At 37.9% G+C, this 12,783-nt stretch overlaps 1 protein-coding gene across 2 annotated transcripts in view; it reads right to left on the bottom strand.

Annotated features, from left to right (window-relative positions):
* Positions 1 to 4,257: 4,257 nt before the first annotated feature.
* LOC125486293 overlaps positions 4,258 to 12,783 on the bottom strand; it is a 61,244-nt gene continuing 52,718 nt past the window's right edge. Inside the window, exon 5 of one of the 2 annotated variants that reach the window (XM_048613253.1) lies at positions 4,258 to 4,325. In XM_048613253.1, the coding sequence (XP_048469210.1) occupies positions 4,323 to 4,325 (3 nt within the window). In that variant the 3' untranslated portion in view covers positions 4,258 to 4,322. Of the gene's footprint in view, positions 4,326 to 8,412; positions 8,468 to 12,783 lie in introns of those variants that run through there. The other variant, XM_048613254.1, reaches the window with a different exon arrangement.

Here is a 12,783-nt window from a genome sequence, read left to right as displayed (position 1 = left end):
CACCTACATTTAAAGCCAGGGTCCACCAGGGCTCCTGGACACCTGTCTCTATTAACAGTTCTGCAAGCTACTGTCATTGCACCACCTGTCCATTCCTGACATTATCCACCCATCTAGTCCTGTTCTTTGCTTATATTACACCTTCAATCACCTCCAACGCATTAATATCACCATGTACGAAGTAGTATTTATGCTTTATCAATCTCCACTTCTTCACACCAGCTAAAAGCCTGCAACTCTGATTGGAGACATTCACGGGTTCTTTATCTATCTAGCTGATTCTAAGGGCACTTCACCAGGGCCAGGTTTCAACAGCTGTAATTCTTTTTAACTGCAGACTCAGATCCCACACCCATATGGTGTGATGCACACCAGGGATCTTGCAAGTCATCAAGTGATAAACTTCCACCCAATTTCATTCAGCTAACAAGTTATGGAGTGGATGGTTGCTAGTCTTGATTTTAATGTTGCTATCCCCCTTCGTGACCACATTCAATCCCAGAAACTGAAATGAACAACATTCACAAAACAGCAGCCTGATTTACCACATTGCTTTCACTATGAATTGTCATTAAGTATGTAGCTGTTGATGTCAAATCCAAAGTTTGGACTTGACTTTCTTAGCTTTTTGGACATCTTGTATATTTCTTGCTTTTCTTCAGCAATTAGGGCAGTGCCATGAGCATATCTGATGTTCCGGATGTTGAAACCACTCCTACTGGCGCCAAGATTCTTTTGGGGGGAAAAATTATAACAAGAACTTACGGTTGTTTCAGGAGAGCTTAATTATCCAGCCATACAATGTAAAAATTATTCAAGTGCATGGAAGGAAAATTGCTATAGTGGACATTTTATCGAGAGCACATATGAAGGAAAGTGTATGCTATTATTCAAATTGATTTATGTAAAATAAGATCACTATGGAATTCCTTGTATCATTCATAGTGTGGCACATAAATAAGGATGAAAAGTATTCTTGTTGGGTGATGAAAGTGCTTCTGAAAGAAACATTTTTATTCTTTGGAGGAGGTGTGATGGTAGGTGTGCGAATTATGCATGTTAATATCAACTTATGAGTTTGGATTTTGAACTAGTGGCATATGAGTATTGATGTATTTTTGTGAAGTGATTTAATAATTAACAATATCTTTCTGGAGCCACAATTTTAAATTTGAATGTACCAAAGAGGCAGATGGCTGAAGGCTTCCTGAAGCATGAATAAAACTATGTTTATATTGTGGATTTTTACAAGAAGCAAGAAAAATACTGTCAGCCTGTTTTGGGTTTTAGAATAATCGAGGATTGATCTTAATTTGGAATAACCCAGATATTGGAAAGCATTTTGACAGCTTGAAGAAGACCTGACTACAGACAAATGCAACAATTTTTTCTCCTGGAAAAGGAGATTGTTCAGAGCAGTTAAGGAAATATGTTGCCTCAATGAAACAGTGTAGTTTATGAAAGCATCCAAACCAGGAGTGTTTGGTTAGAAATCTGCTCAGTGAACACCAGAAAAGTCTTGAGTTCTCAGTTGTGTAAGGATTCAAGGAAACAGCTTCACAGCTCACAGGGCAGAAACTGAGAAAAATGACGGTTTAGTCAAACCTACAGATCTAATAGGAAGAGAAATTTCTCTGGTTTCTAAGTGCCTGTAGAGAGACAGTATTGGGGAGTAAACAGGATTTTGTTTTCCTGTGGGTTTTGAAATCTTTCAAATAATATATAAGTATATGTAAGTTATTTCAGATTTCAAATGTGGGCATTGGAATTAATAATGGGAAGATGAAAAATAAAAACAGCATCATATTATTGCATATATTTCACACCGGATAGACAAGCTATCTTTAAAACATTTACATGAAATCACAACATGTTTTATTCCTGTTTAAAGATACCTGCCCCACCTGCAGTCCCATTTATAGCGCAATGGAGTCAATATGTTGTATTTGGTTTGCAGTTATGTATATGTAATGCACAGTAACATCAATAGGTATAGAAACCAAACGACGTGTTATTCTATGATAATAAAGCAATGTAAATATTGCTTTTAATAAACTTCAAGACATCGGTCTCAACCAGAACTTAGTCTTTGCAGTATGTGATATGACAGCTAACATATAGGACAGCAGTCAGATTGTATTATGCTGAATTTGGTGTTTGACCCAAAAAATCATATCATGGTGGCAGCAAGTGGACATTAAGTGCAAGGGTGACAATGAGCTGATACTAAAGCCTGAAAGGGTAATACAACCAATGACAGTTACAACGCATTATTTTCTGAAAAGCTGTTCTTCATCATCCACCTGATTTCAAAGCTGAAGTTACAAGTACAACTAAGACTAAAGTACTACAACCTGGAAAAGAAACATTTATGAGTCATCTCTTTCTCTTTAAAAACAATGGGAGACCACAACTCCAATCAGGTTCAAAAATGTGCATTTTACCGGGTGCTGAGGAACATTTCCAACCTACAAACGCATTCCTAGAGCAAAATACATAAGAAAACACAAAGAAGATTTTAGCCAATGAAAAGGTCTCACCTCTGTAATGATATCGGCTGATTCCTCCATCTCTGTTTAGAAAGTAGTGTGCCAATTAAAAAACGATAAAGTCATCACGTCTCCTTCTTGCTGTGACTGCTACCTACAAGCTCAAGCCTGCCACTTTTAGAGCAGCCACAACAGTGAAAGAAAAGAAGTAACAAAAAGAAACAAACTATACTGCAACACAGATACTTACACTAACATTTTTAAAGAGCACAACAATGATAGGTAGCAAACATTTGAGCATGGATTGGCACTCCATTGACATTCTTTAAGAACTTCAGTTCTTTAAAGAAAGAATCAATCTTTACTTCGTTGATCAACAAATAACTGACAAAGAAAGATTGACAATCAAATATTTTATTTCTTTGGGAGACAAAGGACCAAGAAGCATCAAATCCTCCAGTACTTTTAACGATAACCACAAAGATCCTGACAATTTTCCAGATTTTAGAATATGAACTTAAATGTTTGAGTCAACTTTCAGAATATAAAGGCATGAGTTTATGTTATACCCACCTGGTTCACTAATGTCCTTTACGGAAAGAAACTGCCATCCTTATCTGGTCTGGCCTACAAGTGACTCCAGACCCGTAGCAATGTGGTTGACTCTGAACTGCCCTCTGGACAATTAGGGATGGACAATAAACGCTGCCTAGTCAGCGACGTCCTCATCCCATTAATGAATAAAGAAACAAAAACAACAGCCAAGTCAAATAGACAACAAATTTATAGGCAGGTATCAAGATATGATTTCACCGAAACTGACTTAACTGAAATGTAAATTTCAAAATAGCTCCTTGGTGTGTACACCTGAAGCCTTTTACATTGTTGCAACAGGAGGTCCACCTGTAATTATTCTATCAGCATACACGAATATAAGAACTAATACAACCCACAAGGTAACAAACCTGTCAGTTGCAACCCCAAGATTCCGCACTACTATATTGTGTTTATCCATGACATGTCTACAATTTACTCAGACACCTTTGATGCTATTACCAACTTTAAAGGCAATGTAGTATTACATCTGAAAGATGATAGCAATCAATCATCAAACCTTCTTGTAAGTGGAGCATTCACATTCCAGAAAATCTCAAACTGGAATTGGATTCCACATTACAAAGCAACATCATCCAGACAGTTAAGCAACAATACTGACTGATGCATTTGTCAAATTTTAAAGAAAGATGGCACTGTGCATGTATGTTTAAATCGAAGGGAACTAAATATTTCTCTAAACTGATGCTTACATAAGGTTCCTATGTTGGAAGAGCTTAAACCCAAATTCCCAGGTGCTGAACATCTTTCCAAGATTGATGCGAAGGTTGGATAATGGTCCATACATCTTAACCCAGAGTCATAGTTGCTGACAACATTTAGAACAAATTTTGCCAGATATAATTTCCTCAGATTACCACTTGTGTTATCCATCAGTCAGGATATAAGCCAACAACATATGAATTTTATCATTAGGATGACATTGCAATCCTCAGAAGGACCAAATGTAAGCACAGCTCAAATTTCCATCAACACATGACAGCAGCAAGGAAACATGGACTTGTTAATTGTAAAAATGTCAAATCAACATGAGCCAAATCAATTTCTTCACTTCAATCTACTCACTAACGAGTGTTAGACTTGATCCTACCAAAAAGATCATGTACGGGAAATGCCAATACAAGATAAAGGTGATTTACAAAGAAGTCTTTGGTTCTTCAACTTTTTATCCCTGTATATTCCAAATTTTCCAAGCAAGGTACCTCCTATTCATGTTCCTCACTAAAAAAAAACATACAAATGGAAGTAAAATCACTAACATGTTTTTCAATCTCTTAAAAATGCTTAAGCATCCTATTTGTATACTTTTCAACATTATGATCCCTCAAAGATTACATGAGAAGTAGATGCATCCCAGAAAGGCACTGGACCATATTTATTCAGGACAACAATCCCATTGTACTTCTGTCAATGTCCTTACAACAGCTGATGCCAACCAGTTTAAGACTGAAAAAGAAACTCCTACAGTTCGGAATTCAATGGTTTCATATGTACCTTTTTGGTACACATTTCATTATTCAAAGTGAATACAAAACATTAGAAATACTCATAAGGAAACCTCTCACAAGTACACCTGGATGACTCCAACTATGACTTGTGAAGATCCAAGGGCACTGTTTAGAAGTTCAATACAAACCAGTTCCCAAATGATTACTTCTGATGCTCTTAGCCATCTTCCAAATCCTGCTAAGAACAAAGATATTCCTTTAGATGAACAATGAATATTATTGAATCTGCGTAGAAGGTAGTCTTAACATCAATCTCATTCATTTTGGTCACAGTGAAGCAGAGCAGACTGAACAAACTGTGTCAGATGACGACCAGCTGCAACAGCAGAAGAAGATCATCTTCATTGAATGGTGTGATCACATCTAGCAGGTTCCTGAGCTGGCAAGTTCATTCTGGTCATTCAGAGTCAAAGTAAGACTGTTTAGGAATGTAATCTTCACAGGCAAACAAGGTGTTAATTCTGCAAGCTCTACATCTAGACATTTTAGGAAATTAATACGCAGATCCCGTGGATGCAGATAAACCAAGAGATTGGTAGACGAATCCATATACTACCTGGCAGTAAAAAGGACGTGAACCCTGTTAACTCGATAAAACTCAACAATCAACAGAACCTCGCCTTCCATTGGAGATCACTTCTAAACCAGGGTACAAGTTTGCCACTGATATTTCCCATGTCCAAGGATACAATTACATTCTGTTGACTGATAAATTCAACTTCCAGCTTGTGAGACTAATCAAAGATACCATTAATGCAACAGTTATTGACACATTGACCACCATATTCAGTATGTTTATGTACCCCAACAAATTGTATTTAACAGTGGTCCTTTCAAAACTTGTGTAGGAAAATCAGGTGTTCGATATATTACATCTTCTCACTACCCTCATTCGAATGCAGAATGCACTCCTTGTTCAATAAAGTAAGAATAAAAATCCATAGTAATCTAGTGTAAAGCAACTTGCCAAGATTTTCAGATAGCTATGCTAAATCTACATGTTGCTTCTCACCAACATCTCCCATGTTTGAAAGACAGATCCACATAGTTCTTCCCACACATGATAGAAACTTGCAGTTGGTGGTGTTCAAAAATTCACAAGATAAAAGACAATAAACCAAAAGTATAACCCAATCAGGATATTTGATGAATTGTGGGCAAACCTACAAGACAGACTGGGTCATAGGAACTCATAAAGTCAAGCCTAGTAGTAGGAGATATAGAGGCATTCATAGTTAATGGGCAGCGGTAACAATGGAGCCACAGAAGTCTGCAGAATGAAACAACAAAATCTGGTGTGAGTTACTGTAACACAAGTAATGCAATGTTGAGAGAGATTGTAGAACCAAGTAAATGGAAGAAACTACCGTAGAAACCAAAGTAGCAACGATTATTTTTTTGAAAGGTTTACATTCAATTTCTTAGAACTGCTAAAGGAAAAAGGAGAAATAATGAAAAAGTCACAAATGATCCAGTCCTGATAAGTTAATGGTTTGCACTGAGGTCCATAAACAGAATGAGGAAGGATTGTATTCCCTGTACAACTTAATGTCAGTTCAAAAAGATGGAAATATTACCAAATGGATCTCCAAAATTATGCATTTTGACTGACAAGGAAGTGATACTTAATTTTTCTTTACAATTTTCAGAATTTTCCCTCAAAGTCATATTCCTTGTCAAAATAAAGCCTAAATTGCTTGTTTCTTGAACTTTCAGATGATGTATTTGAGTGAAAGCAGTTTGGTTTATTGATTTAAATTTCAGAAGATATTTGAGTTAAATAGGAGAATTTTCCATCACAAGGAATTCATTTATCTCATTCAATGGTCATGATGGATGCAGGATCTTTTAGTTATCCAACAAATTCTTATTTCAATTGTATGCAAGTCTCTTGGTGTACCTGAGCAGACAATAGCATATATATATTTCTGGTACAAATGTCTAGTTTGTTTAAGATTGAATTATTGTTACATTGTTACAAGAAAGGAGAAAAGGAAACCAATATTCAATCCCCCTACTAGCACTTAAATGTATTGACATTGGGTGAGTCATCCAGAGAATCAAAGCAAAGTACTGTTGATGCTAAATATCTGAAATACAAACAGAACGTGCTGGAGAAACTCTGCAGGTCTGGCAGCTTCTATGTAGAAAGAAACAGAATTATAATTTTGAATTCAATACGCCCTTTTTTTGGAACACCAATAATCCTGAGTAATGCTCTGGGGATTTGGGTTTGAATCCTAACACAGCAGGTGGTGACATTCAATTTCAGTTATTAAATCATGGTGACCATTACCTATTGCCATTTGTCATAAAAAGTCCTCTTGTTCACTAATGTCTTTTAGGGGAGGAAAATATGCCAACATCACCAGGTCTTCTTTACATGTGTCTCCAGACCCATATCAATGAGTCTGACTCTTAAATGCCCTCTGAAATGGACTAGCTGAATGGACCATCTGGCATCAATTAAGGCACAGTAGATAATAAAGGCCCACACAACTTTGCAAAATCTATTTGACAATGACCAGATGCTTGTGCCACAATTGAGAGCACTGTCCAACACAGTAGGCAAGCAACAACCTGACATTGTCCATTTCAGTGGGTTTCAACTGATGATTGCACAATATTCAGCACCATTCATGACCCCCTAAATACTGAAGCTTTTCATGTCCAAATATACAAACACCTGGACAAAACTGATAAGTGGCAAATAACATTTATGTCATACAATTTTAAGGTAATGACCCTGTCCGACAAAAGAGAATCCACCATTTGTCCCTTGACATTCAATGCTATGATCAATGTTGAATCCTTCACTCTCAACATTCTGGGGTAACCATCAACCAGAAAATGAAGTGGACCAGCCATATATACCATAGATATAACAGCAGGTCAGAGACTGGGAATTCTGTGGTGTTTAACACAACTCCTGATTCCTCAAAGCTGTCCACTTGCCTGGATCAGTGCAGCTCTAACAACACCATCCAGGATAAAGCATTCACATGATTGTCAGCCCTTCTAATACTTTTAACATTTACTCCCTTCACCACTGATGCACTACCTCATCAAGATTCCTTAGTCAGATCCAGCCAACCTCCAGAAGAGCAGCAGGTACAATGGAACACCACCTGCAAGTCCCCTCCAAACCACACACCACCCCTGACTTGGAACTATAACACAGTTTCTTTACTGTTGTGAGATCAAGATCCCAGAACTCACTCCCTAAAAACACTGTGGGTGTATTACACCACTTACACCTGGACTACCACATGTCAAGAAGGCTACTCATCACCACCTTCTCAAGGTCAGTTAGGGATGGGCAAAAATAGCCCAGTGAGAGATGTCTACATTCATGAATGAATTAAAAAAATAGGATGGCTGCGATGTATTCAGAAATCGAATCAAACAGAAAGAACTCCTGATATCACAATTTTAACAACACAGTTCAACAACATAAATTCTTGAGGCCCTAGTAGAGATCTTCTTCTAAATGATGGTGCTATATAAAATAAAAAGTGTTGTTATTCCACAACAAGAAGTCGCAGATTTCGGGTTGAGATAATGCTCATGATATGCAGTGTTATCAATCATGCTTTTTCAGGGTCATTTAACAGATGAACATTATCATTCTATTCTGTGTGTCCTAAGAATTTAACCATGGCAGTATTGGTGAGAAATGGGAGGATACATTATCTTATAATGTCAGATATATCATACAATGTTCAGTGCAAAATATTATAATAAAGTTCTTCTCCAATGACTTAGCTATATTGTTTTCCTGTAATGATCACTTTAATGATCACCCATTCTCTTTGTCTTCCATGTTCACTCTCTCTGGATTTGAATATCAGAAATCTAAACATAAGAAAATGCCATGTTAATACCAGAGGCGCAATTAAACTGTACACTGACATAATGTGAATGAAATATGGAATTTAATTCACTAAAGACTTCCTGTGTCAGCACCAGACAGGTGAATGCACATGAAGGGTTACCAGACTCGAAACATTAACTATTCTTTCTCTCCACAAATGCTTCCTGACCAGCTGAGTTTCTCCAGCAATTTCTCTTTTAGTTTCAAATGAATGTACATGTTTGGCCACACAAAGATTAAAAAGTGAAGAGTCTAGTCTAATTTATACATTTGCAACATATTTATATAGATATACTGAGTTACGTTTATTTGACAGGTTTTTGTAAAATAAATGCTCGTCTCTTCAGATCAATAGCAGAGGTCTGCATCAAAAATATGTTTACTATCTCAATGAAATGGTAACAAACACATGACCATTTTAATGAACAAATTTATTTTTATATTCAACTAATCAAGTTATTTCAGCAGATTTTGTATGTCTTGCAAAGAGAACAAGGCAACTGAGCTTGTAAAAAGAATCCTCTTTGAACAATCAATATTGCAATCAATCATAAAAATGATCAAAAAAAACTTATCTCAGATAAATGTGTTATGAGTTGATTTTAATCATGCTTAATCAGGAGAAACTGGGTGGATTGGCAAAATGTTTGCATAAACAAGATCAAGAAGTCAGAAGGGCATATAGACAAGACAGCTCCTTTAAATCTTAGAAAATCAAACTGGAATACTATTCATAGATGGTCAAATAGGTTTTGGTATGCAGATACACTTGCAGTAAAAGCAAGTTCACAGCTTCTAAAAGGAATCAAAAAGGTTAATGAATTATTGGTCTTAATCTCAAGATGTTTTCAGGATGTGGCCTGCGAAACAGTTGCACAGAGGTGGGCAGACAACTGAAATAGTTAACGGTCAAATTAAAGGTAACTGTGCGGCATTCAGAATGGCTGCCACTGCTTGGAAAGCTGCCAGCTCCATAAAGACAAGCTCCTAGAAATGTCCCTTTGAAGGCTGAACTCCTCCAGAGGAAGCCCTGGACAGGAAAGACACCCCCTGCTGGCCCAACAATCCAACTGAAGGGTTTTCCCTTTCAATCTTGGGGCCTGCCACATTTCTGTCTCTAAAATATCTAATCATTTTTATGAGTCTAAAAGCTCCTCCACCTTGAGATTCCATCTCTGCCCCCTACATGCCGCAGCAGTGTTCACCTCTCTTGGGTAGCCTGCTATGGTTATTAGAGCTGTGGATCTTGTGATTAGGCTACAGCTTTGGGAAATGGACCACTAGTCTTAACAGGACAACAACTAGTAGGGCGCCTGTGGGAAAATAGCTTTGCCAGTCGAGCTCTCAGTTAGTGTAAGCTTGCGAGCCCCATTTGACCCTGACATTGTTTTCCCTATGCTTGCAAGAGAATCCTGCCCAGATAGACTATTTCCTTTCCTGTGAGAGTGCAGAACAAAGGAGCATAATTTTAAAATACAATGATATCAGGAAGCACTTTTTACCAAAAGTGAAGTAGGAACATACAACACTCTCCCCATTCACCAGCTCTCCACTCCTCCCCTACCCAAAAGGGGTATGCATGCCAGGTTAGCTTTCTGTCCATTCTTGGATTAATTCTTTTTTTCTTGGATAAGAGTATCAGTGGATACAGAGAACAAGTGGGGAAGTGGAGTTCAATTCGAGACCAGCAATGATCAACAGTCCCATCATTTATGGCATGTGCTTTCGGGCGAACACAATTTTCTCAAAATACTCAATGGTCATTTTCAACTGATGTGATGCCCTGGTGAAATATTTTACAGCTACGCTTTTATTACAATCACTTATGAGCTGCTCAAAATCAATACAAATTTCTTGGTTAATTATTTTTGTTTTTACAAAAATCTATTTCAAAACCATTTTGGATGAAGTGATGGTTGCTCAGTCCCAATCTATTACAGCAGTATTTCTGATTTTATAAAATTACAACTTTTTTTATTGACTATCATAATGGATTCATTATCATCAATTATACAAAATTCTTTGTAAAAACATAGAGTTTTGGGATAATAAAGCTTTTGGATGACTGATCTGCCATGATGCATTGAACAGAATAGCCTTGAATAACCGGGGGGGGGGTGCTGGTAGTTTTTTTCTTTTAGTCTGTACTTGATTTGCAGATTTTCATCTTACTTTCACTTGTATTAGTTTACAGCATCTAAGGCTAATCATCTTTTCAGTGAATCATTATGCTTGCATCTTGAGTTTCTGCCCAGAATATACAAAGCACATAAGCCTCTATAACTTGCAGCTTTGAAAATGATATTATTGCAAATGAATAACTGTTATGTGAGGCAAATCGCCTTTGATTGACATAAGCAACTGCTTGTTTTAAATTTGAACTTGTTATATCATGAAGACTGCAACAAAATGGTCAGAGAGATTCCACTGGTCCTGTTCTTATGTGGCAGATCACGTCCCTGATTGGAACTCAGCTCTTTAATGCCATCTCTGATATTAACCAAGTTACTAAGACACAAGCTTAAGGTCGGGCAGAAGCCTCAAGGATTTATGTAAATCAGTGTCTTACTAGGCCAATCAGATCCTGACAGGATTTGAACCACGGTGCCTGAGCTGTGATATGACTGCAGCTTTCCAATCAGTCTGAAGGTCAGCAGCTAGTGTGAAGAATGGAGATGAATGCTTCCACAGACAACACAACGATAATTACAGACTTCCTGCCTAGGAGATCCCCTTTCCTTCCCACCAAACCTTCTGGAAATTTCCCCTCCAATACATGCCTGGGAGCTGAAAGGGCTACTAGCTCATCCCTTATTTCATGTTCTGCATCTTCTTCCCACCTTTTAAGAATTACTATTCGAGGTGTTGGTGTCACTGGTAGGATCAGCATTTGTCTCTAGCCGCTCGAAAGGGTAAAGGTGAGCTTCCTTCTTGAAACACTGTAGTTTGTTTGGTGAAGGCACTGTAATAGAGCTGCTGAATGGGAAGATCAAGCATTTCGACTCAGCAATAGTGCAGGTACGGTGATATGTGACTTGGAAGGGAACTTGATATTTCCAAGTACCTGCTGTCCTTGTTTTCTTGGTGGTGAAAGTTCTGGCTCTGAGAAATTTTATTGAAGCAGTCTTGGAGACTTTCTGCATGCCAGGTGGATATCTGCCCACTGAATGGGATGCAGATCAAATGGACTTTGTCCTGGACAGTATTGAACTCATTGAGTGCTCATGGACCTGCACTTACCCGAGTAAGCATAGAGTATTACATTACACTGTTGCCTTGAAACTTGTTGGTTGTGGGTTTTGAGAACTCATGAGTTGAGCCACTCAACAGACACCTGCCTCTGATTTAGAGTGCAGGAAGCTGAAAGTGGAGAGAAGTGTTATTGAGAGCACAGAGATGGTTCAGGTGTTTTCCAAATTTAAATTTCATTTCACATTACACTGGTTTCACTTTATTCATATGTGTATCATCATCGTTTGTTGAGTCTAGCTTAGTCAGAAAGCTAAATGTACTAGCACGCCTCATGTTTGGCACTCATTGGTGAATGTGGGGAAGTTAGGGGCATTTCTTTATTAGAAATAAACAATGTTGTATTTTTGTGTTCTGTCTTTACTGAATGTTTTTGTCTGTGTCCAGAGCTTTGTGTTTTGCAGGACACGACTGAACTTGTAGGTTCAGCTGACCCTTGCTCTATGCAATGCAAAGAACGTTATCTGAGATCATCTTTAACAGAGATAATTGAAAAGTTGGAAGTGAATTCAAAGCCCTGTGAGGATGCTGCCAGCCAAGACCTTGAGATAGATACACATATATATATATAAGGTTTGAGTTGTAAGGAGAGGCTGGATAGGCTGGGAGATTTTCCCCTGGAGCACAGGAAGCTGAGGGGTGGACCTTGTGGATGTTTATAAAATCATGAGGGGCATAGATAAGATGAATAGCCAAAGTCTCTGGAGTCCAAAACCAGAGGGTGTAGGTATAAGGTGAGAGGGGAAAGATTTAAAAGGGACCTGAGGGACAACTTCTTCACACAGAATGTGGTGCATACATAGAACAAGCTGCCAGAAAAGGTGGTAGAAGTATGCACAACTACAACATTTAAAAGACATTTGGACAGGTACATGGATAGGAAAGGTTTAGAGGGATGTGGGCCAAATGCAGGCAAATGGGAATAGTTCACTTCAGAAAACCTGGTCAGCATGGACGAGATGGACCAAAGCGCCTATTTCAATGCTGTATACCTCTACGACTTTATGTCACTGTGTGGAAATCACCTTTTATGCCCCTATTTTCTACT

This window comes from Rhincodon typus, chromosome 27, assembly GCF_021869965.1.
Source record: "Rhincodon typus isolate 14 chromosome 27, sRhiTyp1.1, whole genome shotgun sequence".
Classification (NCBI taxonomy): Eukaryota; Metazoa; Chordata; class Chondrichthyes; order Orectolobiformes; family Rhincodontidae; genus Rhincodon; species Rhincodon typus.
The sequence above is the reverse complement of the archived record's forward strand: the minus strand, read 5'-3'. Positions and strand labels throughout refer to the sequence as shown.